The sequence below is a fragment of the Nothoprocta perdicaria genome, unplaced genomic scaffold, assembly GCF_003342845.1.
Source record: "Nothoprocta perdicaria isolate Ctin4 unplaced genomic scaffold, notPer1 scaffold_48, whole genome shotgun sequence".
Classification (NCBI taxonomy): domain Eukaryota; kingdom Metazoa; phylum Chordata; class Aves; order Tinamiformes; family Tinamidae; genus Nothoprocta; species Nothoprocta perdicaria.
In genome coordinates this window covers 1023595-1048594 of record NW_020455732.1, presented here as the reverse complement: position 1 = coordinate 1048594, position 25000 = coordinate 1023595, and the positions used below count along the sequence as shown (strand labels likewise).

Genomic DNA, 25000 nt, shown 5'->3' with positions numbered 1-25000 from the left:
AGCACAGCCCTCAGGGCTATCAGCTACTCCACCCAGTTTGGTATCGTCGGCAAACTTGCTGAGGGAGCACTCCAGCCCTTCATCCAGGTCGTTAATGAATAAGTTGAACAGGACCGGACCGAGAACTGACCCCTGGGGGACACCACTAAGTACAGGCCTCCAGCTGGACTCCGCACCATTGACAACCACTCTCTGCACCCTGCCATCGAGCCAGTTCCTAATCCACCATTTCTCTTATTGAGAAATAGCTCCCAAGTACTTAAATCCATTGTGCTTGCATCTCTGCTTTAGATTAGCATGCAAAAGAATAACAGGGAACCACACTTTAAAGTCATTTGAGATGTGCTTAGTCTATAAAATACGGAGAATGCTCAAATACAGTGAATCTGTCTTTGCTAATGTCCCAGTATGTCAACGAGAGTTAAACAATCAAGGTCAGAGTCGTTCAGAGCTTGTGTGCAGACTGGATTACTCAAAGCTCATGCAAATAATGATACTTAGCTCTCTTAACTGTATTTATCTGGCTGTTTTGCTTTTGTTCCCAAATAGTGCTCATTTTTACTCCAAGCTGTCCACTCCCTTCTCCAAGTGGAGAAGGGAGAGGATGGGCTCCATTTGAGAAATGGGGAAAGGGGTGCGGGACATGAGAAATGATAATGAGTGGAAAATGAGAGGAGACTGGAAGGTATTGAAGGTGAAGATGAGGAAACGAGAGGGTAAAATTAACAGGGTTTGAGAGGAACTGTTATTGCCAGAGGTGGGAAGAGAAGGGACATTCAGCCACCCCTCAGCTGTTGCTGGAGATGATTGTTGGCCCAGATGATCTTCAGATCGGGTATGTATCCTGTTTCTGCATCAGGGAGAAGGAAAGAGGGCAGAAAGAGGAAGAAAACAAAGGGAAGGGCTAGGAAAGAGATTCAGAGCTACAAAACAAAAAGCCTAAGCAGGAGGCAGAAAGGGGGGCATCTCGGTTCTCCCTTCTAGTTCTTTCATAGACAGAAGGTGCTCTTTCCTGCATCCTAATCCACTTTGGTCTCCATGGTAGGCTAGCACTATTCTTAGGTACTCTGCCCGCTGCCACGTGTGAGCACAGCCAGTCATGGCTTCAGCACTTGCTCCCTGGATCAACATCAGCAGGGCTGCCAAGAACACCAGAATTAGAGGGTCAGCTGCTGGCAAGCTGCTATAGTTAAAAAAACAAAGCAAAAAAAAAAAAAAAAAATGTACATAAGAATAAGAAAATGAAGCAATGATGGGTTGGCCAATTAAGCTAAAAGCATTTGAAAGTGTAATCCAGTTCTCTCTATCAATAATTCAGGAGTCCAAGATCAGTCTAATTGATTGAACACCTTCCACGGTAGTTGGCCACTAATAAGACAAATGAAATGTCTTTTTTATTGTCAAATCTCCATTCCACATTCACACAGATAAAATCCTGCAGGGCTTTTCATTTGAGGAGCTTGGGTATATTTTTCTCTTGATAGAGATAAATTGAAGGCCAGTGTCTTTTTTTTAAAGAGCAGCAAATTAAGCTAATCTGTTCCTGGGTTTGGCTCCTTTGGCTGTGACCAGGTGGAAAAATAGAGCTATGCTGAGCAAGTTTCACATATAAAACTTTTGTGGTTTGTGAAAGGTTGAACCCGTTTCCCAGAGTGCACTTATTAACGGCATATTTCTTTGAATGCTGAGGACATTTGGCTTCCCCGTATCTTGATAGACTTCAAGAGACTACGTATTTTACCAAAAAAAACAGGGTCTCTTATCTCCTCACCTCTAAAGGAAAACCAGAGTAGGATCATTGGTTCTCCACTTGATTATTCATAGAATAGGTGCTTGGAGGGGTTTGGAGAAATATTCAACTTTTCCAAATTTCCAAATTATGTGAGCAAACCAAGTTCCATGTTTTGTAAAATGTAGTGAATTGAGCTCTTCTCTGTGCAGCTTTCTTCAAAAATTGTGCCAAATTCAGAAATTTGGAGGACTTCTGTGATGGAAAAGTGGGACATGCTCAACAAATTGGCTGAGTTTTTTTCCTTTGGACTCTTAACCTGGTGGGGAGAGTGCCCCAACAGACTAAAGTATGTGGAAACAACTCTGCAGATTTGACCATCATCAATCAAAAGATAATTTGGCTTGATCTGTTACTGATATAGGCTTATATGCAAGTGCCTAACATCGTGGTGAAAATCTGTGTGCGAGCAAGGCTTCTTTAGAGCTAGATGTTTACCATAGATGTGCTAGCCTGTACTTTCCTACATGCATGTGCCCTGGGACTGGGTTTTTAGCCAACATAAACCAAAATTAGGAGGCTTACGTGAGCTGGGGATCCAGCCATGGAGTGAAGGGGCATCTCTTGTTATGATGTGTGCACGTGTGCTTGATTTGGAGAGACCACAGCTTGTGTCCATGCTCCAAAGTCCCTACTAAAGTAACTTTTCCCCTGATGCAATTGAAGTTACCTTCTGAGGAAACCAAAAGTATGGAGATCTGGTGGCAACTTCTCTCTGCATTTCATTTGCTGATACTGCATGTGCTTTCCCTTAGTTGATTAGGGATGGAGAAAGGAAGGGCAAGTTCCTCAAAGTGGCTCCATTTTGTCTGTATTACCTTTGAAATTTTATATAATATATTCAGGCACTTGAGCAAAGCAAGACATAGTTTTTTTACTTCTTAATCTAATAACTTTATGATATCTGTCTCCTCTTAGCTTGACTGTGCAAATGCCGTTTAATTGTGTTCTTGTGAAACCTACAGGCCACTGGCTTTGCCAAGGATGGCTAATTTAAAAATGCACCATGCCAGAATTAATCCTGTCTGCAAAGATAAGGCTGATGGTTTATAGTTGGCTGTTATGGCCATAAAACAACTGCTGTACAGAGTGGTTATAGGCTATAAAGTTCTCTCAACTGTGTGTGTTGTCTAAGGAGGTAGGTGTAGTCAGGACAGAAGAGAATGAAGGAAAGGCAGATGGGAATGAATGAGAGGAATGTGGGCATAAGTGAGAGCAGGGAAAAGGAGGGAGGAAAAAGAGAAGGGTATTGCAGGAAATCCAAACAAGTAGGAAACAGGCAAGAGAATGTCATGGAATGAAGATTTAGATCATGCAGGGAAAGCGAAAGTATCAACAAGCCAAAAAAGGTTTGTATCAACAAGCCAAAAAAGAAGGAAGAAGACATGGAAAAGAGGTAGAAAGGAACTGATGGAAGAAATAGGTGGGTGAGTACAGTGATCTCTATCTGAGATGCAGTTCTGCCAAAGAACTTTTTTTTTTTAATGATATTTTTAGCTTCTCTGTCTTTTATTTAGGCTGTATACCACACATTGGCCTAATAAGAAAAGCAACTCAGATATCCAGCAGATGTTCTGATGCTTACTGGAGTTGTCTCTCTTAGACATTTTCCTTCTAGCTGAGAGCTGGTCCTTTGCAAAAATAAAGAAAATGTTGCTGCTGCTACTAAGTTAGGAAATCAAAAGATCTTCAGGATTCAGAAGCAGCTTCAGTCTCAGTGTGAGCACACATGGCTGGAACAGTAGCTCCATCAAACTGCTTAGGGCTTTGCAAGCAAATGGAGAGCTGCCGCAAATAAGAAAAGGAAGTGGAGATGTCACTTCCAAGGCTAGTAAGCAAACGAATAAAAATAAGCTGTTTATATATATATATATTTATTTATTTATATAGAGAGATTGTGGCATATGTGCGAGTGACTATGAAATGCCACTAAGATCCTTACAAGGAGGCCAAACTTGAGCATGTGTCTGCAGCTCCACTTCTGAACTGAGGCATGTTAAATAATATAATTGCATACAGGGCATGCATGAGAGGGGTAGTAAAATGAAGGAAAGGTCATTATGTCTTATAGGCAGTCTAGTGGACCCTCACAGATGCTTCTCTCTCCATATTTCTGCAAGCTTTGAAGCTAAGTGGAGCTGAAACTAAGACTTAAATAACTTTGTGCCATCTGGATCAGAAGGATACGGTCAAAGTTTTGCTAACATCAGTTGGAAGCTAGACTCTCATATCTTCCTGTCATATACTGTGCAGATGGGGAGTTAGCTCTAACCCTGACCAAATTCCACTGGTTCGGAGTAACTGGATGTTACTCTTCCCAGTCCAGAGGAAATGTGCTGAACTCGGCAGAGCTTCCTGAATTTACAGGGAAGATTTACAGAAGAATTTGAATATTGAAAATTAAAGATGGCAAGTAACTGTTATCTTAACTGACCTCCATGTCACCAGGAAACAGTTCTGGGTAATGTTGGCCAGGCTTTGATGAAACAAATATATTGCTACTAAGATATCCATAAACAAAAAAATATTCCCACTAGTAAATTTTCTCCCTTGTATATATTAACCATTCTCTTTATTACATGGCTGTTTTGCAGGATGTCAAATTCTGTGAGCTATATTCTTCATGTGTGTTCCCTCGTTCTCTGATATTCTCAGTCTGTAAAATAAAGATGGTGGTCCTCAATGTCACAGAAAAGTGGTGAAGAGCCAGGGATCATCTCACATTATTCCATGTCATTTATAGAGCCCTTACCACTGTGGGGTCTTGAACCATAATGGAAATTCTCAGGGATAAAAGCTCTGCAAAGAGTGATGATTAATGATGATTACAAGTGCTCAAGAACATTACATGAAGTACTTTTTCAGTCAGAACTCTGGAACTACCTTGTATGGAAGAATACTTGGTCATGATACTAGAATAATATATTAGAGGATGTATTTTTGACCCTGCAGAAGAGAACTGGTGAGTGGTTGTAGGCCAAAGAGGTTTTGATAAGTGGCTTCTCCTTTCCTCCTTCTCAGTTGGACTCTTCCTATTGGCTGGGAATAGAAAACTCAAGTGATGGATTTCTCTGAATATGTCTACTCAGGTACACTAAGTGGCATCTCACTCCACTGCCTCCTGCAATCTTGTTACTCCATGTGCTCATCAGAGCCGACGTGGGAGAGGTGGATGTTCGTAAGCAATAAAAAAATAAAATGGAAGGTGAAAGACCTCAAATTGGCCTCTGCAAAAAGATTTGTTGATGATTGAAGCTGTGTTGAGGAGGTTAAACTCAGCCACATTTAGAATAACTAATTGGTATATGCCTGTCAGCTTCAAGATTCAGTAGTTCACAAAACCCGTCCTTCTTTTCATGGGTCATTTGTTGGAAAGCAGCTTGCAGCATCTGGAAGGTTTCTTTTTAGCATTCAGTTGTGAAATACTAAATAGCACGGTGCTTAACTCAAACACTAGGCTTTATTTAAGCCATAAGCTCCTGTGTACTGGAGTTGTAGTGCTGTAAGTTCATGGTGATCAAGCGAGATTGCTCTATTTCTAGAGCCGTATAATGTATTTCTGTAATAGGAGGAGTTTTGCCAGCAGGTTGAGGGAGGTGATACTGTCCTTCTACTCAGCTCTGGTGAGGCAGCACCTGGAGTACTGTGTGCAGTTCTGGTCTCCCCAGTATAAGAGGCAAGTGGAGGTTCTAGAAAGGGTCCAGCAACAGAGATGATTAAAGGAATGGAGCATCTCTTGTATGAGGAAAGACTAGGTGAGCTGGACCAGTTTTCTCTGGAGAAGACAAGGTTGAGAGGGGATCTGATTAATATCAGATTAATATTAATGTCCCCTTCTTCGGAGATCTTTAAAACCCTCTTGGATGCAGCCCTGTGCCACATGCTCTAGGTGACCCTGCATGTGCAGAGGGGGTTGGACTAGATGACCTCTGAGGTCCCTTCCAACCTTAAGCATTCTATGATTCTATGAATATGTCTAAATACATGAAGGGGGAATGTAGGGAGGGCCAAGCTCTTCTCAGTGGTGGCCAGTGACAGGACAAGGGGCAATGGATATAAGTTGAAACACAGGGAATTCCATCTCCATATGAAGAGGAACTTCTTTGCTGTAAGGGTGCCAGAGCCCTGGGACAGGCTGCCCAGGGAGGTTGTGGAGTCTCCTTCTCTGGAGACTTTCAAAACCTACCTGAATGCCACCCTGTGCCATGTGCTCTAGGTGCCCCTGCTGGTGCAGGAGAATTGGACTAGATGATCTCTAGAGGTGCCTTCTGGCCTTAACCATTCTGTGGTTCTATCAGTGTGAGACAAAATAATGTCCCATGGGTTCTTAGTACTAAGATCCCAAGCCACATTGGTTCAAGACTCATTACTTTCTCTCAACTTTCCTGGCAGTGCTGTCTCCAAGATCTGTCCAAAGTTATATAAAGTAATATTCTAAATCTGTAAAGAGGGAGCATTGATTTTTTTGTTTTTTTTGTATCTAGATTTGGGTTGTCCACACACAAGAAATTTGAATTCAAACTGGAAAGGTGCAAAATGCTACAAAAGCAGTTGGTAAAGACGCTAGTTGATAGTTAGGCAGCAAACTAGAAAAGAATGGCTTATGCATCGTAGAAAAAGAAAGGCTTGTGGAATATGGCTGCTCCTTATTAATCCATGAAAATAGGGAAATCATACTGGAAGAACTGCTAAGAACTTTATTTATATGAGAGTAGGCAGAACATGAATAAATTTGGGCTGAAAATAGGAATATTTTTGTCTGTAAGAGGAGTGAGTTTAAGGAAGCCTTTCAGCTGGATTAGTGGAGACAAAAATCCTAACTGAGATGGAGCTCCATCTTTTTATGATTTCTGCTGTATGTGAAAGCATGTTCTGAGTTTAATGTATCTTAGTCTCAAATTCCTAAAATATCTGCCTGGTCTTGTACAGAGTCATACAAGAAATGCGTCAGGTTTTCCTTGGTGGGGAAAGATATGATCAGTCTGTACATACCTCAGGTGAGCTTGTTTGTTTGGGATAGAGGCTGCTGTTGGAAAAAAAAAAAAAAAACCGATGAAGTGACTGCAAGCTAAAGTATAACCTTTAACTTTTAACTCCAGTGCAACTGTGGCAGTATAATTACCTTGATATGGCAATTTCAAAGAATCCTCTCTCACGTAAACCTGAATAATGTAGAACTTTTGTCTCACTTCACATTTTAGCTTAGCTCTTCTCTCTTTAAAATCCAAGGATAAATCTAAGGCAGACTTAGTACTGGCTCAGTGGGCAAATGAACTGGAGAATAAAGTTGGGCACTATGTTTTTGTTAAGATTTTTATTTTCAAATTCCAAAAAAAAGCATTCTGTCAAAATTGAACTTTTTCCTTCACAGAAATACCTTGGTTGAATTATTTCTTTTTTCTTTTTTCCAAAGAATGAATGCACTTGAAATTCTAAAGGGAAACTTGAGAAATCTCTTTTTGCTGGCCTTTTCAAGCACTCTGTTTTGGGAGCATGAGTAACAGAAATCAGAAATCTTCAACTGAGAAGAAAAAGTTGCATTCAAAGTATTTGAGTGTAATGTTAGTCTTACATATAAATACCTCGTAATCAAGTCCGTCTATAAATCAGACTGAATCACTGCTTGGTCTATATGTGATATAATGGGATGGGGGCAATTATGTTGGACTTCTCTTGATCTGGCCATCAGATCACTGAAGCCAGGTTTCAGCTAATAAAGCTGCTGGAACATTAGAGCGTCTGCAGGGAAAATATACTTTGGCCAAAACTGCAGCCTACCCGAGTAGGAATTTGTGAATTTGTGTTGGAGTGGACTTTTTCTTTTTTCCTTTTCTTTTCTTTTCTTTTCTTTTCTTTTCTTTTCTTTTCTTTTCTTTTCTTTTCTTTTCTTTTCTTTTCTTTTCTTTTCTTTTCTTTTCTTTTNTCTTTTCTTTTCTTTTCTTTTCTTTTCTTTTCTTTTCTTTTCTTTTCTTTTCTTTTCTTTTCTTTTCTTTTCTTTTCTTTTCTTTTCTTTTCTAAGAGTGGTTGAAGGGATGGTTTTGGATGATAAATACTGGGACTGATGTAAAGGAGAATGTGATTGCAAGGGTCTAGAACCAGGAAAACTAGCATTTAGCAGCATTGTAGAAGATACAGAAGATCCTTCAAAGCCCAGGGCTGATGTTCAGCTAGCTAATTCCCATACTGTAATCACACTGCACACACACAAAATAAGATAGACAGAAAAGCAAAGGAGAAAGAATGGGAATCACTAGTTCCTCCACATTGACAGTTCACCTGTCAGGTTAAAAAGCTTTTGAATTTTTGTTCAGAGCAGAGCTTGAAACAGTTTAGTCATATTAATAAAAGTCAAGCCTCCTGATTGACTTGCTGATACGTTTTCTCTAGTGTGGATGCAGTAAACATAGTGAGAATCACTAATCCTTCCATTAGCTGTGGTTCTGAATAGGGTAAAACCTGATTTCTCTAAGAGTAGAAAGGAGATAAACTTGCCTAAAGGTTGCAAAATATCCTATTTTTTGCCTTTTTTTTTGCCTTTCCCACATGGGAACCATCGTGAGTAGATACAGCAGGAAACCAAAGCAAGCTCCAAAGGAATCATCCATACTGTCATAAGTCTCTTAGTTTCATAGAGAAGAGGGGAATCATAGAGGCAAAATATAATTGCTCCAGTGAAATGAGCCACGTGGTTTCTCTGGATGCGATCAGTGCCTCTCGGAGGGCTCCTCTGGACGTGCTGTGTTTTGCCAGGGATTGATGTCACTTCAATCTGCAGACAAAACACTGTGGACTACGGTGGGTAATGACATCACGGATAGGGAGGATGCAGTGCTGTGGCCACGCTGATTTGTGCTTGATGTTTCAAGCCACTCAGCTTTTGGCTGGCCTCAGTAACACCCTGCTTAGCAGGGGTTTGTTCAGAGTCAGCAGCACCGGCCCTGGCAGTGTCAGGATGAGAGGTCTCCGGCATTCAGCAGGTCTGAAAGCAGAATCCTATTGGCTTTACCAAGGCTTGCACATTTTTACCTTGAAAACATGTAACCCTCTAAACAAAAATAAAGCAGATATTTCTGATAGCCTTTCTCTGTCATTAGAGCGTAATAAAGGTCAAGAAGAAGGAACCCATTCCCTTTTTGTCTTAAGGCATGAACCCTTACAGAACTTCCCAACTGATTTTTCCCTGATCCCTCCCCCCTGTCCTTCGGAGTGCTGTTGGTATAATCCTAAATCCTGCAGGTAGGGAGTTTGTCCCACCTTCCACCCTGCCCACCAGTAACCTATTTGTTGAAAGTTCAGTAAGAAGGGCAAGAAGGCCATTTCTGAAGGAGACTGAGTACTATAGAATTGTACTCATTGACATACATGCAGATGTTAAGAAATGGCACTACTAAAACAAGTTCGTAATGCCATGAGATCATTATGTTATAACATGGCCAGTCAGAGGTGTGTACTATAAGTTAAGTTTGGCAAAAGGAGGGGAACCTGATAATCCTGTTTACCATAGTCCTGTACATTTGTAGCAAAGATCCTGGAAAATTAAGGAATGGGAAGTTATCTCAAAGAAGTACGATAAAAATGTCCACATTGTTAGCATCTTCTTATCTCTTACTTAAATTGTTTCTGAGGAAGTAGTTGAAATTCAAGTCTACGTATAACTTGTAAAACATGTATTGTGTTCCTTGCTGCAAAACTCTTCCCCAAAGCGCTCCCTATGTAACACTGAGTAAGGGATGAAGCTGTGACTTCCTCCAAGCAGCATAAAGGAGTGAACAATGATGGAGAGAAATGGGGTGTGTTGGAATGAGTGCTGTAAAAGAGCACTGTACTACAGGAGGGTAGAGTTTTTTGATACTGACTGTGTATCAAAAAACTTCCTATTAGCTGGATCTGTTAGATAGGGGAACAGTTTCCTAAGGGAGAGAGCAGAAACCCTGTTATTTCAATCATTTAAACAAAACTGGACAAACCCCTGGAGAATATTTTGTAGGGAACAATCATGTGCCAGCCTCTGGGAGTGGATAACATGATCTGATAAGTCTTTTCCTAGTAGTTGCTGTGATTCTCTTCAGATTGAGATCTTGTTCTGGGCATGATTTGTCTTGGGACTAGATGTGATGTGAGCCTCAGGTCAAACCTGACTGTATCAGAGTACAAAATGGAAAGGAATACGTGGAGAAAAGGCATGCAGGGGTAGAGTCAGAAATAGAGGGCTTGAGTTGAGTAGAAAAATGTTGACTCAGAAATGCTATAGGGCTTTGTGCAGTCACATCTCTCAGTGCCGTAGAGATATTAAACACACTCTGGTCCAAATGAAAAGCTTTTATGCTGCACAACTCTAACATAAATGAGTCTGTGGTGTGTAGAGACCAGAGAACCAGATCATTTGGAGGTTATTGTCAAGATCTCAAGAATTTTGAACCCAAAGAGCAACTGTCAAAGTGCCTGTCACTGTTTCAGAACATGAACAGCAAGAAACAGGTTTCTCACTGTTGAGAGAATCCAGGTAATCTGGTCATTAGTCTTTCAGAGTCCCTGTGTTGCTCAGAAACTCTCTGAGTCCTAAGTGAATCTATCCTGATGTCTCTGTCTGCCAGTTTGTATCCTTGCTGATTTCTTTAGAAAGCTGTCCAAGCTCAGCTGCAGTTCAGGGAACTGTCAACAACTGACCAACTGGAAATCTAGAACCAAATCACTGTTGGTTTAGGAAAGAGCTGGGGGATGGGGTTATTAGGAAAAAATAACCCAAATTTGTGCCCTTTTAAGTGCTTGTCTCCTCACAGCTGGAGAAAGGATTTTTTCTGTCTTCCCAGTCTCTTTCCTCAGGTAGAGGAAAACACAAAGCTTGTTCTGTAAGCTAAAAGCACTGTAGGATCACTAAATGCTTGGAAGAAGAAGGGGAGGCAGTGTCTAGATGGATGTAATGCTGTTGATCTTTTTTTTTTTTTTTTTTTTTGACTCAGGAGGAAAAAAACTATTTTCTAAAGGGTATGTTCATCATCAGTAGCAACACAGCCTTTATTGCCACTACTATTGGCACCCGTTAAAGCACCCTTTAAGTGTTTGGGGCAAATGTGGAGATGGCTCCATTACAGACATCATTACAGAGATGAGTAGATATGATGTTTTCATGGGTGGACCATGTCAACTTGACATCTTGAGCCTCTAGGAAGCAGTTACTTTGGATTCTCTGCATTCCTATGCAAAAGAATTGTCAATGGTTGCAGTTATCTCTTATCTAAGCAGTAAAAGTAGACTTCAACAAGTTCAACAAAAGCCAATTTGAGACAATCAAGTCTTCTGACTCATGATGTGCACAGGTCAGGGCTCACCTCCCAAATGCCTCTTCAGCTGCCACCTCACCTGCAAGTCAGCAGATCAGAGAAAAACAAAACTATTTCTTCTTCTCATCATTTCTCTGTTGGGCCCCATGTCTTTGTGTGTCTGCCTATGCTATCAGAGCTCTGTTGACCTTCATTTGAAGTTTTCCTTGAACATTTTGAAAGTTTGAGTCCAGTATCAACAAGAAAAGACTATGTTTCTTATGATGGGATAATAAAACTGGAGAAACCTGCTGCATCCTTGCTGTCTTTTAGCAGAGATCTTGTGTGGTCTTGATGCAATATGAAGCTGTGAGTTTAATATTCAGGCAAGCATGGCCTTATCTCTGCAGCCAGAACTTGGAAGCAGTCACAATAGAGCAGGAGCGAAAGGCTGTGCCACTGTTGTCAAAGGATTTTGGATTTGAAGGTGCAGCTGGAGTTGGTACATGTTTCTTTCTCTTACAGGCTGTTAATGTCTTTGAGCATTAGAGAGCATTAGATACTGTCCCATATTTCTTCATCTGCCCATAGGTAGCTGCAACACCAGTTTGACCTGACATTAGAGCCTGTCTTTTAAGCAGGTTGGAGGGGCAGTGCTGTGCAAAACCAAGGGACATTATACAGGTTACTTGTTAGAATGAGGTCAATTGAAGGGCTGGAGGGGAATTGTAGGAAAAATGGGATCCTGCAGATGTTAAGGAACAAATGAAGCAGGTTATGGGGAGAGCCCAGTTATGCAGAAGAAAGTAGAGGGAGCAAGTTGAGGATGCTTATTATGTCCAGGTGATACAGAAGCAGGCTATGATATTACAGCTGAACAGAGATCAGCACTTTGCCTGACAGAGATGTGATTTGCTCTCTGATTTCCTTACAGAAGAATAGCTTTGTGCTGGGGAGTGAGTTACTGGTAACTGCAAGTTAGGTGAAGCATTCCCCTAAAAGCCACCTCCCAGTTGAATGCAGCCATGTCTATCGCAGAGCTCCACAAGTGAATAATGTTGCCAGCAGTGGTATGGTACAGTGTGTGGTAAGAAATGGACAGGAATGCCTTTGACTGAAATTTATGGAGATGAAATTAAGTAGAATATAGTCACCCAAGAAAGAAAATAATAGTGATAGCGTTCTGCTCTTGCAAAAATAAAAATATTAAGGGGATATTTCAGCCTGGAGAAGAGGAGGCTGAGGGGGGACCTGATCAGCGTATATAAATACCTCAAGGGAGGGAGTGAGGAGGAGGGGGGCCGGCCTCTTTTCAGTGGTGGCCACTGACAGAACTAGAGGAAATGGCCACAAACTGAAGTACCAAATGTTCCGCGGGAACTTAAGGAAGCATTTCTTCACTGTGAGGGTGACAAAGCACTGGAACAGGCTGCCCAGAGAGGTTGTGGAGTCTCCTTCTTTGGAGATCTTTAAAACTCGCTTGGATGCAGCCCTGTGCCACATGCTCTAGGTGACCCTGCGTGTGCAGGGGGGTTGGACTCGATGACCTCTGAGGTCCCTTCCAACCTTGAGCATTCTATGATTCTATGATTCTGTGATATTTAACCACATGTGGCCCAAGATGCAACCTAAAGGTGGGGTATGCAAGTATTCCTTGCTTTCTAGCACCTTTCTTCATCATTTATACATGTTAGCATATGTTATTTACCGTCTAAAATGGCACTTTTCTCCCCGCTGCTCCCCACTTGCAAGGAACCTGAGCCTTGCAGCTAATCATTCCTGTCCTTGAGTCCTCAGCATGCTACCAGAGTCAAACAAGTAGCAGAAGTTCCTTTCCCAATACTTCTTGAAAGCAGTTTCTTTTGTAACATGAAGACCACATCATTTCTTCTCTCTGCTCAAAGAACTAAGAACCCAGGCTGTTCTTTGTGGCAGTTTTCCTGATGTAGATAAACTTCTGAAGTGAGTGCGTGACATCACGATGATGTTTTAGTCTGAATTATGCTTGCCTATCTGAGTAACAGGTGCTATTATTCTCTTTTCATTATCTCTCACCCAGAGCTGCTGCCAGCATGAATAAGAAGGGCTTGAGTCACAGGAATGGTGTTGCTCATTGCTTTCCGGAGAACATTGTCAAAGAAGATCTGGCCCAAATGTCCATCACTGGGAAGAATGATGTGTAGATGAATGATGGGAGAAACCCGTTTCTGAGAGAAACAAAATGTCCCTCATGAATAATACAGAATATACTTGTTTCAAGATTCAAGACCTCTAAAACCTGCTGTAAATTGAATGTAAATGTGAATGAGGCTTACCGTTCTGCAGCCACACTCTGGCTTGAGCCCTAACTATAAATAGCTTATCACTGCCACATATCGTTTTTATCCTTTAGCACTGTCCATGTACTTGGCCTGATATCAATGCACATGTAGAGACAAACCTTTCCCAGACGATTGACAGCAGAGAGCCTGTATGGGAAGCACCCTTGGCCTTGCTCTATACCAGCTGTACCTGTGCTGCAGAGTACAGCAGAACCTAGTCTTCAGAGGCCAATATATATTATTGAGTGGACATTGTGTAACAGTTAGATCCTGACACTGCCCCAAGCGCTTGGTTGGAGTGGTCCCAGGCTGATGCTAATCTCCATGGGTCTACCATGCAGGGGCATTGCCTAGGATGCTGCTTGGACATGCCAGAGCATAATAGGCATCCATCCTATGGGTCTTAAAGAGATGGTTACCATGTAGATGCAAAACACTGAGATCCTTCATGATTTTTTCCTCACAGTGTTTCATTTTTGTTATGAATTGACTTAATTCTGAGCAGTCTGCATCACTGCAGTAGCATAGCATTGATTTTTTTATTAGTTACTTTTTGTTCCAGTAACCAAGTGTTACTTAGGAGGATTCATATTGGAGGACAACTCAGACTTCATTGGCATGTATATACCCTGCAGCTGAGTGTGGTGCAAAGATCACTGATGTAGATCTAAGCAAGCTGGCCTGTCCACATGAAGCAGTGTACTGCCAAAGATATTTGCTCAAGGCCTGAATATGGACTTGCAGAACATTGCATTTCTGTTGATAAACTGTCTAAAAAAGAGAGAAGGTGAGCAGGAAATAATTGTTCCTGATCTCTTCCATATAGGAAGTATGGGAATGAAATGACACTAGTTGGAGAGACATTCAAAGTAAAAAAGTGGAGTTGATTTTTTTAAAGAACCCAGAGGGATCTGTGGAACTCCTGTTCACAGGATGCTGCATATGCTAAAATTTTATACAGATTCAAGGAGCGAATGGCCAGGGTCGTAGAAGAGAAGTCCTTTGTTGGTTATTGAAAACGGTGGAACCCTCTCTGGTTCAGGAAGTCTGTGGGCTTCAAATGACTGGAATCTGGATGCCTGAATGATTGGGGGAGATATCATATATGCTCTTAACCATTCTCACTCTCTTCCCCAGCTGTTTGCTTTTGGTCACTTTTGGATGCTATGTGCTCTGTTGCATGCTGCAACTGTGTCCTGGCACCCCAGGACAATTGCTGCAATGCCCCTTTAGAAGCAAGAGGAAGCTCTCTGTGCTTGTCTTCCTGAGCAGACCTTCCATAGACTCTAGTGAGTTTTTTTTTTTTTTTTCTCAGGGGCTCATTTGAAAGGCTCCATGGAAAAAATAATCTTTCCACAGGAGATGAGTGTGTGTGGAAAAAAATCAAAGAGAAGACAGCAAAGAGACAGCAACAAAGTGCCCTTTCAGTATAAGCTCCTGTGGTCTGATCCTTTGCCTTCCTTTCCTAAACCTTCCTGTACTTCTGCCTAGCATCTGTAGTTCAGCCATTTTCATAACTGGGAAAAGGCAGCAGTTATGGTGACTTGGTGCTTTGTACTCCAGAGTTGGAATAACATTCTGAGACATGACATTTCTTCATGCCAAACTATTCTTCTTGGTGCCAAACTAGATGAGTTCTGTCTTGAAAGCTTAGGCAATTGAGAGGGATTATGAAAGAGAGAGAGGGCACTAATGAAATCATTTTCAGTCAAGGTGAAAGTTATTTAGACTCTCCTTGATCATTCAAATGTTATCTCATTACATATCAGACAAGTCTGCTGGCCATGGTCATGCTGCTGTACTGTAGGACACAGCAAACTGGAGAATGCACTAGAGGTATTTAGCTAGATGTGCATCAAGGTGAAACTGTGTATATGCACTCCATCTGTATGTACTATTAGTGTAAGCTATAGAGAAGGGCCAGCTGGCCTTCTAATGAATTCTCTTAGATCAGATAACAAGGCTTGACTATTTTTTTCTGGAAGCTCTGGGATGTTGTGCTTTAAAATCCTAATGCTGCATGAACAGAACAGCACCTCCTGGTTTTAAGAATTTCTCTCCTCATGCAGATGGGGGTGAACTGGGAAATGGCTTGCGTGTTTTGCTGCCTGGCACACACAACAGATGCATCACATGATGGTCATCGCCCCTTTAGACACAGGCTTTCTAGCTGTAATCTCCATCCCTTTGCTTGTTAGGGATTGCGCTCTCGTTGTAATCGCTTCTGTCTGACCTTTCTTTCTTCGTCACAGAGAAGAAAGAAATATCAATGGTTACACGTTTAACCTAATGCTCTATTTCTCTTTAATCCTGCTGTTTCTTACTGCTCATATGGAGCCTTCTCTTTATATTCTGCAAAAGGACAGCGGCATTTGTGTGAATGAAGTTAACAGAAGTCCCTAGGCTGTATGTTGGTAGCTAAAATCTGCTACTAAAGCAGTTGCTTTGCCTATTCAGGCCTGACACAAGTGAAAATCAGCTACTTGAAGAGTGACCTTGTCCACCACAGAGGACTCTTTCCTGGGGAGAATGATTCTGTGTGTCCCTCTTCCTCTGGCAAACACTGACCTTCCCTTTCACTCCCTGGGCAATCTCTGATATTAAAAAGACAGGATTTTGTTTCAAATTTTAGATTTACTGAGTTTCAGGGAGCTGTTGGAGTTTATTATTGGACAGATTCTGTAATACTAAGGTAATTGAGAACTTACTCTTTCTTTGAGGTTCTAATCCGAACACTCATTTTAGAATGCTGAAATCAATGCCTCAGGTACCTCCTACTCTTTAAAAACATGTGACTCTGTAAAAATATATCACTGATTCCCTATGCATGATTTTATTTGTAAACTCTTATTCCAGCTTTTTGAATAAGCCTTGTCTGTCCCTCAGCTTCATGATCAAAATATGTTAAAAGGCTTATAATTTAATGTGGTAGAAACTGAGCATGGCCTGGGACAGAATAGAAATCAGAATTTCTGGATCTTTTGTATAGCTGTTTGAGTTGGAGAGAAATTATAGTCTGTGACTGTACAACAGTCTGTAAAACAGGGTTATGAATATATTCCTGTCTTATGAGAGCTGTGAGTCTGAGTTAATTACAAAGTCTGTGATGAACTTTAGAAATTCATCTGTGAGCCAGTATGTAAGCACATAATAGTAATGTTTTACAATCTCCCTAAAGTAGCTTTGTGGGTATCTATAGTAAGTGGAATGTAGCGATATCAAAAGAAATCTTTTTTTCACCCCAACCATTCTCTTTAGAACCCAAAGTGAAAGCTGTTTCCACCAACTGCCATCTCTGTAACCATCTGGAAAATCACATTTTCTGAAGCTTTCTTTCTCCTTATCAGCTGTAACTAAAGCTATAAAATGGGAAGATGTCTCTGGTTTAATTAACACCCCTGTAGTTCAAAAGCTGATCTTAGTAATGAGAGGCAATTATAGGCTTTATTGAGGGACAGTCAGGTGGAACAAATCCAGCATCAATCTATTGGAGTAACTTCTCCATCCAGGTAATTTGGAAAATGTTTTTTACAATGAACAGGCTACCTAGCCCAGTGCAACAGGTGAATCTGTTTGTTTTGTAGCATGAAAAATAATATCTTCCTTTTTGAATTCATCCGTGGCTTTTGTAAACTGTTTGTACATCCCATCTACCTGCCAGCAACTAGCAACTGAGCTAACAAAATACTTGTTGCCTTTTGGAGGTCATTCTTACTGGTTTTCTGATTTTCTTTCACTTGACCAATGTTGCTTTTAATTTTGAAGGTTGTTTAGTGTTCAGTTTTTTGTTCTAGCAAAACTGCAGGATTGGAAGTGTGCCCACATCTTGAAGGCTGGATGGAGTTCTGATCTCTATACTTCAAAAGAGATTTGGCAAAGCTAAGGAAGAGAAGGGAATTAAAATCATCAAGAAGATAGGATATCGGCTACTTGAGAAGAGGCTAAAAAGGCCGCAGCTTCTGTTTGGACAGGAGACAGCTGAAAACAGGATTAGACCTGAGGTTAACAAATTCATGAAGGTGGGGGATAAGGTGGATGTAGAACTGAAAAGAGAAGATTTGATTAAAATGATAAAGCACATTTTTACATAGCAAGTAATGAATTTCTGGAATCTGTTGCCACAACAGTTTGTGGAGGTGGGCAGTATCAATACCTTTGTACTTTGTACTGTACTTGTACAGTATGAAAGAAACGTTCTTCAGAGAGTGGCCATGCTCATCTAGTCTGCCTAATAATATCTGAGACGCTGTCTGGCTTCCAACTTCTGGTCTGTAAGAATATGGGTCTATTTGTCCTGTGTGTTATCTGTAGATAATACACACATATAAGATTAAGACACACATTAAGATTACACTAGATAGCTCTGTTTGGGCAACTTCCTTGCATCTCCAGTGTCTACAGTCTGCATTTGAGCTAACAGAGGACAGCAGAGCTCTATTCACAGTTAAGACACCTGCATTTAAATGTTTGTATATAGATGTCTACTTGTGCAATATGTGTTTAAATTCTTTTGTATTCAGCAGGGATCTAGTCAGTCCAAAGTAGACCTAGTCAATACAGTGAGTTGAGCAGTCAGTATAGTCGTTTCACCTTGTCATAAGGTAGACAGGCATGTGGATGGTCAGTTAAATGACTCTCCCTTGCCTGTTTTCATTAAATCTATGTTGACTGTAATTGGATCTTTGGCATCTAGTGCACAGGTGGATACCTAAATTTAGGTACGTTACTTTTAAACTGAGTTCTGTTCCTACATCTCTTTTATAAGAAGTGCAGACAAATAGGTGTCTCCTGAAAATTAATCATTGATCTATTTTAGATATTTGTGTCTAGATGATATGAAATACACTTGGGAAGTGCTGATTTCTAATCGAATTTTAACAGGATTCTTGCTAGTTGTATGTGCATTGTCATTGTCATGGCCTGGTGAGTCCTAGACATCCTGTTTCGGGAACTTACCACCACCATGGTTCCATAACCATCATCACTTACTACATCAGTAAAAAATGTAGATTTATAAATCACATAATCACAGAATGGTTAAGGTTGAAGGGACCTCTAGAGATCATCTAGTCCAAACTCCCTGCTCCAGCAAGACACCTAGAGCACCTGAGACACCTGCTGCCTGGGGTTATTTCTCCCCCAGGTTCAGGACCTTGCACTTGTCCTTATTGAACCTCATGAGGTTCCTCTCTGCCCAATTCTCCAGCCTGTCCAGGTCCCTCTGGATGGCAGCACAGCCCTCTGGAGTGTCGACCACTCCACCCAGTTTGGCATCGTCCGCAACTTGCTCAGGGTGCACTCAGTGCCCTTGTCCAGGTCATTGATGAACAAGTTGAACAGCACTGGACCCAGTACTGACCCCTGGGGGACACCACTGCCCACAGGCCTCCAAATTAGCATGATATGAAATTAAAATTTTTGAAACAGAACTTCCCACACATGTGGTGTGATTCTGAATGAAGATTTAGGGTTTTTTTTTTTTTTTTGGGAAACTATATTATGAAGCATGCTACATCCTTTCTCCTTCAGTAGTTCAGCATCCTGACACAACTGCTTTTGCCAGCCTGGCTGTAAAAGATTTATAATAGAACCATAGAATCATAGAATCCTTAAGGTTCGAAAGGGCCTTTAGAGATCATCCAGTCCAACTCCCTGCACACATAGGGTCGCCTAGAGCACGTGGGACAGGATTACATCCAAGCGGGTTTGGAAAATCTCCAGAGAAGGAGACTCCACAACCTCCCTGGGCAGCCTGTTCCAGTGCTTTGTCACCCTCACAGTGAAGAAATGCTTCCTTAAGTTCCCGCAGAACATTTGGTACTTCAGCTTGTGGCCATTTCCTCTAGTTCTGTCGGTGGCCACCACTGAAAAGAGGCCAGCCCCCTCCTCCTCACTGCCTCCCTTGAGGTATTTATACACGCTGATCAGGTCCCCCCTCAGCCTTCTCTTCTCCAGGCTGAACAGGCCCAGCTCCCTCAGCCTTTGCTCATGGGACAGATGTTCCAGGCCCCTTAACATCCTCGTAGCCCTGCGCTGGACTCTCTCCAGCAGCTCCACATCCCTCTTGTACTGGGGAGCCCAGAACTGGACACAGTACTCCAGATGTGGCCTCACCAGGGCTGAGTAGAGGGGGACGATCACCTCCCTCGACCTGTTGGAGACGCTCTTCTTAATGCACTCCTGGCTCCCATTGACCTTCTTGGCCACCAGGGCACACTGCTGTCTCATGGTCATCTTGTCATCCACCACGACGCCGAGGTCCCTCTGTACAGAGCTGCTCTCTAGAAGGTTAGTGCCCAGCCTTTACTGGTATGTGGCATTGTTCCACCCCAAGTGCAGGACCTTGCACTTACAAAATGTAGAAATGTAAAAGTTGTGGTTAAGTTTGTCGTTCTACAATAATTATACATGGAGCAGACATTAAACCTCACCAAAGCCTGTGGTATTCCAGCAGAGAGTGGCCGTTATGGATGGTCTAGGAAAAAGGTTGCTTTTGTATGGAGGACACTTTGAAAAGAAATTTCTTGAATTGGTAGCTCTGTGGATGTTGTTGACTCCTCTTTGCCAGAAGAAGTGGGATGTCGTCAGTGTACTCTGATTTTCGGACAGACTAACACCATCTCTTTCCTGTTTAGGAGACTGCATGGTTACCTAAAGTAAGATGCATTCTTTTGTCTTTCCTGTGGTTTTTTTTTTTTTTCTGTCTTATTTGCATTTTCTGGATACTGGATGTGGGCCTGGAGATGAGAAGATCCTCTGACTGCAGTGTTGTCAGAGCCACTGCAGTTGGGATCTACTGCAATGTTTAAGACGCTGAGATTCATGTGGCCTGCGTGAAGAAACAGCTGTGGTAATTGCCTGCCTTGCTGACTGTCCTGTCTTTTCATTCCTTCTCCCAGGTTATGGACATGCTGCCCCAGGGACTGATGCAGGGAAGGCCTTTTGCATGTTCTACGCAGTCCTGGGGATCCCACTGACACTCGTCATGTTCCAGAGCTTGGGCGAGCGCATGAACACCTTTGTCAAGTACCTCTTGAAACGCATCAAAAAGTGTTGTGGGATGAGGAGCACCGAGGTCTCCATGGAGAACATGGTCACTGTGGGTTTCTTCTCCTGCATGGGGACACTCTGCATTGGAGCAGCAGCCTTTTCCCAGTATGAAGAATGGAGCTTTTTCCATGCTTACTATTACTGCTTTATAACATTGACTACAATAGGGTTTGGAGACTATGTGGCCCTGCAGACCAAAGGGGCCCTTCAAAAGAAGCCTCTCTATGTGGCTTTTAGCTTTATGTACATTCTAGTAGGGTTGACAGTCATTGGGGCATTTCTAAATCTGGTTGTTCTCAGGTTCTTAACCATGAACAGCGAGGACGAGAGGCGGGATGCTGAGGAACGGGCATCCCTGGCAGGGAACCGCAACAGCATGATTATCCACATCCAAGAGGACTCCCAGCACGGTCGGCCACGGTACAAGGCCGAAGTAACAGACCTTCAGTCAGTTTGTTCCTGCATGTGTTACAGGTCCCATGAGTACACCAGCCGGATGGTGTCCCACCAAAATTCATTCAGCTCGAAGCTGAACCCCCAGTACTTTCACTCCATCTCTTACAAGATAGAGGAGATCTCACCAAGCACATTAAAAAACAGCCTTTTCCCATCTCCTGTCAGCTCCATCTCACCTGGGTTGCACAGCTTTACAGATAACCACAGGCTGATGAAAAGGCGAAAGTCCATTTAAAGTGATTTGTCTTCTTTTGCTTTCCTTGTTTTCCCCCATTTCTTCTCCGTTGTTTTGGGTTTTTTTTTGTTTTGTTCCTTGAGTGAGACAGAGCGAGGCCAAAGGGAGCAGAGAAAGCCAGTCCTCCTCTGAGACTCAGCTCTTGAGCATGAAGCATGGATTATTACCGTTCCAGCAAAGTATGCCTTACATTACCCCCTCGGTGGATGTCAGAGGATTCAAGGTGACGTGAAGTGGGTACCAAATCCAAAGTTGCACACACAGCTGGGAGCCTTCATGTGCCACTGGCACTCCTGACCTAATAAACTATTTTCCTCACGAGCAGGTTGCTGCGTGCGTGCGTGCTTGCGTGCGTGCTGGGTGTGCGTGTGGGTGTATGTGCGCGTGCAATTCCACAACTAGTGCCATGTGACAGAAATCAAAGCATCAGGTATTTTTTTTCCCCCTTGAAGCAATTGTGTTCCAGGCTGCTTTTAATTTTTAGATTGCTTCCAAAAAAAGAAAAAAAAAAAAAGTGAAAAAAAAAGCGGGTGGGAGGGGAGGCATTTTTTTTTTTTTGCCAAGTCAAGCATGCGCCATAAGCAGTCAATATACCAGGTGTATCATGAAAAATTTTTAATGCTAGACTTTAGATTGTATTAACATAAAAAGGCAGGAAAAGATGGATCATTTTTAGCTTGCCAGTTCAAAATTAAAAAAAAAAAAATAAAGCATGCACTTTGTAAAACTGGTATGCATAATAAAAACACAAGAAAAACTAGCAATGGAATTAATAATCAAAAGCAAATAATCCTATTGATTTAACTATATTTACTTTCTCCATTTGCAACTGTTCCAACAATTTGCTGTGCAAGTGGAATTTTTATGATAAATTGGGAGAATTGTTGGAAGTAAAGAGTGTCTATTTTGTTATTTTTTATTTTATTTATAAATTAATTATTATTAATTATTATTGCTATTATTATTTTATTTTATTGTGCAGCAATTATCTGCATGAATAGGAATTATATTTTTTGGAATGCTTGATTAGGATGGGTATAAATAGGTGGATGTATATTTTTTCTTATATAACAGTGACAGGGCATTCCTTGTTTTAAATAAAAAGATAAAGATGATTGTCTCTAAATGCTTTTGATTTGTAAATAATGGAAAGCCTTTGTTGGTCTCAGGAAGAATTCAAGGGACAGTATCTTGTGTTTGGCTCACTGGGAACTTGTGAGATTAGCTGTGATATTGCTTTTTTGCTTGGCAGAAAGGCAAAATTCACGTAGCTGTATTGGGCAAAAGCAGTTTTACTCCAGTGTTTAAAGGGTGACATTGGGAGTGCATTGCCTAGCTTTGGTGAAGGCTGTTGACACCATGTAGTAGAGTTGTTCCTTGGAGATTGTCCGTTGCTCGCTTGTTTTTCTGGATCACACAGATTTCCAGAACCAAATTAGAGGCCTAATCCAGCTCCCATTGAAGACAATACAAATTTGCAAAGATTACATGGGATTTAGTGCTTTGGGAGATTTATCTTCGATTTGACAGGGGCAGGACTGGAATTTTTGCCAACCTGCACCATTGTCTCCGAATTAATGCTATCTTTCAAATTGCCTTCCATTGCTGTAAAAAAAAATCTTTTTTCTTTTTTCTTCTTTTTTTTGGCACTAATCATCTTCTGCTGATTCTACATTTTTGCTATTGATAAAAAAGCAATAATCCTCCATATTTGTTCTTAAGTGGTGTGTTTTCATACAAAACTCAGCTCTGAGCATTGTGTGCTGATGGATCTTGATATCCTTCCAGAGAGGAATCTGGAAAGACCGCTAATAGGGAGACATAATGAATGTCCTCCCTTCTTTATTCTCTTCTCCCTGGTTTTAAATTATTAGCTATATCAAATATGTTTATATTCTCCTAATTTCCATATTTTTCTTTCAACAAGTTAATTAAAAAAAAGTATCCATTGACTTCCTTAGGCAACTTCCTTTGAGAATTTAAATTGCAGTGGCATGAAAATCTCCATTAAGATGAGTGAAGAAACGACTCTAGGATTTTTAATAGGAAAATGGACTTTTACAGCCTAAATATGAGTGTAACAATCTTCGGCATAATATGCTAGTAGGCTGGATGCATTGATTATGTGCTGCTGGTATCACATCCATGATACCAGCAGATGTTGATGGCAAATGTATTGAAGCAAGTGTATATCTAGAAAAGCAGTTTGAGGACGATGTAAACCATCTCAGTGATTGCCACCTAGAAGCCAGTGTCCAGGAAGGTGGTGAACAGGGCTCACAGTGTGGGCAAGGTTCACCTTCACAGGCTTTGCTGATTGCATCCTGAAAGAGAAATTGTTGGTCTCCTTTCTTGCTGTGGAGATAAGAAAATGATATACTTTCCTTGAAAATACATGTCCATGGCAGATATATCTACTGATCATATTTGGCACAGGAGCAAAACAGAAACAATTTGTATGTTTGCAGAACTTAGAAGCATAAGCCTTTCTCTGGTTTGTAATGGCAAATATTTGTCATGGAACTTTTAGCAGTCAGAAAAACTTCAAGCAATTTTGTGTGGAAAAAAATACATTATAAAAATTATTGGTTAGCTCTTTCCTTTGTTCTCTTAAGAAAAGAGGAAAATTCTTTCTGTTCCATGTGAAAATAATATTTATATGTCCTATATATTGTGCTGAACTCCAGAAGTTCAAAGTGGATACGTATTCCAGCTGATTTGTTATAAAATTTTCCTTCAGGAACCATAAACTAAGAGGAAATTTTAGTACAGGAGGTATTTAACCAAGGGAACAATAACCTAGGTTATAAAAGTATCTATCACTTAAAATCTTTGTATTAAAACCCAATGGCTTCCTAAAAGCTCTGCTTTAGCTTTGTCAAAGTTTATGGATGTGGTTGAAAAAAAGTTATGCATGTTGGTATGGAGGAACCAGAGTAGAGGTCCTCAGTGATATTTTTGAGTCTAAAACATATTTAAAAAAAGTGTGTATGTGGTAAAGCGCTTCGGAAAAATGTGTCTGCATTCCTTGGAATTTTAAAATATTTTGTTTTCATTTTCTGCATGAGGAACCTGTGGTTTTGTCCGATCTATTTCTTCTTGTTACTCATGAGATTTTAGGAGCCAGGCAAGTCCTCTACAAGGCTTCATGCATTCAGATGTTTGCATGAGTTATTTCAGGACTTTGCTTTCTGAGCTTCTGTACAAGAATTCCTGTATACCGTAAACCAGGTAAAATATGCTGAAAAGACCTTCCCCCCCCCCCCCCCTTTTATTTGTCTGTACTTCTTGCCTAATGTTATATAAATGAATGACTTGAGCTGTCTGGAGTTGGAATAGGCAGAATACTGTAACAGAGCAGCTTTTGTCCTAAGGTTAATCCCATCTTTTCCATAAAATACGCAAAAACACTTGGTGAAAGGTGAGCTGGTTTTCTGCTCCATCTGTGGCTTCTAGTTACCCTATGTATAGCTTCTTATTGCCCTACATAAATATTGGCTTCCTTTCTACAAGTCTGCTTTTCACAGAATCTTCTGTCTACTGCATTATTAGTTTTATGCCACTTCTTAAGACATTATTTCTCTTAAAACAGCCTGTTTTACTCTCTACTTGTTCTTTTGAAATTCAGTTAGAAGCCTTGGTGTTGCTTATGACAAGGCATCCTAATATCGAAAGTGCTTAACATGTTTCAATAGCACACTGACTTTTGCAATCACTTTGTGATGCATTTTCATTCTCCAGAGTTGTTCCCCCTACCCTTCCCTATTATTAAGCATTAGAAATAATAATAATAAATCAGATTAGTCTATTTATGTCACACTAATGTGCTCTTCATCAAAACAACACAAATTTAGCTCCCTGCTGTCGACTTTGATTATATAACAACCCT

The 25000-nt window shown here is 41.2% G+C and overlaps 1 protein-coding gene across 1 annotated transcript in view; it reads left to right on the top strand.

The window, feature by feature from the left end:
- The window catches only part of KCNK9 (potassium two pore domain channel subfamily K member 9), an 88392-nt gene extending 67281 nt beyond the window's left edge, over positions 1 to 21111 (top strand). The window contains exon 2 of the mRNA XM_026047157.1: positions 20270 to 21111. Within this exon, the coding sequence (XP_025902942.1) occupies positions 20270 to 21111 (842 nt within the window). The remainder of the gene's footprint in view (positions 1 to 20269) is intronic.
- The last annotated feature ends 3889 nt before the right edge of the window (positions 21112 to 25000 follow it).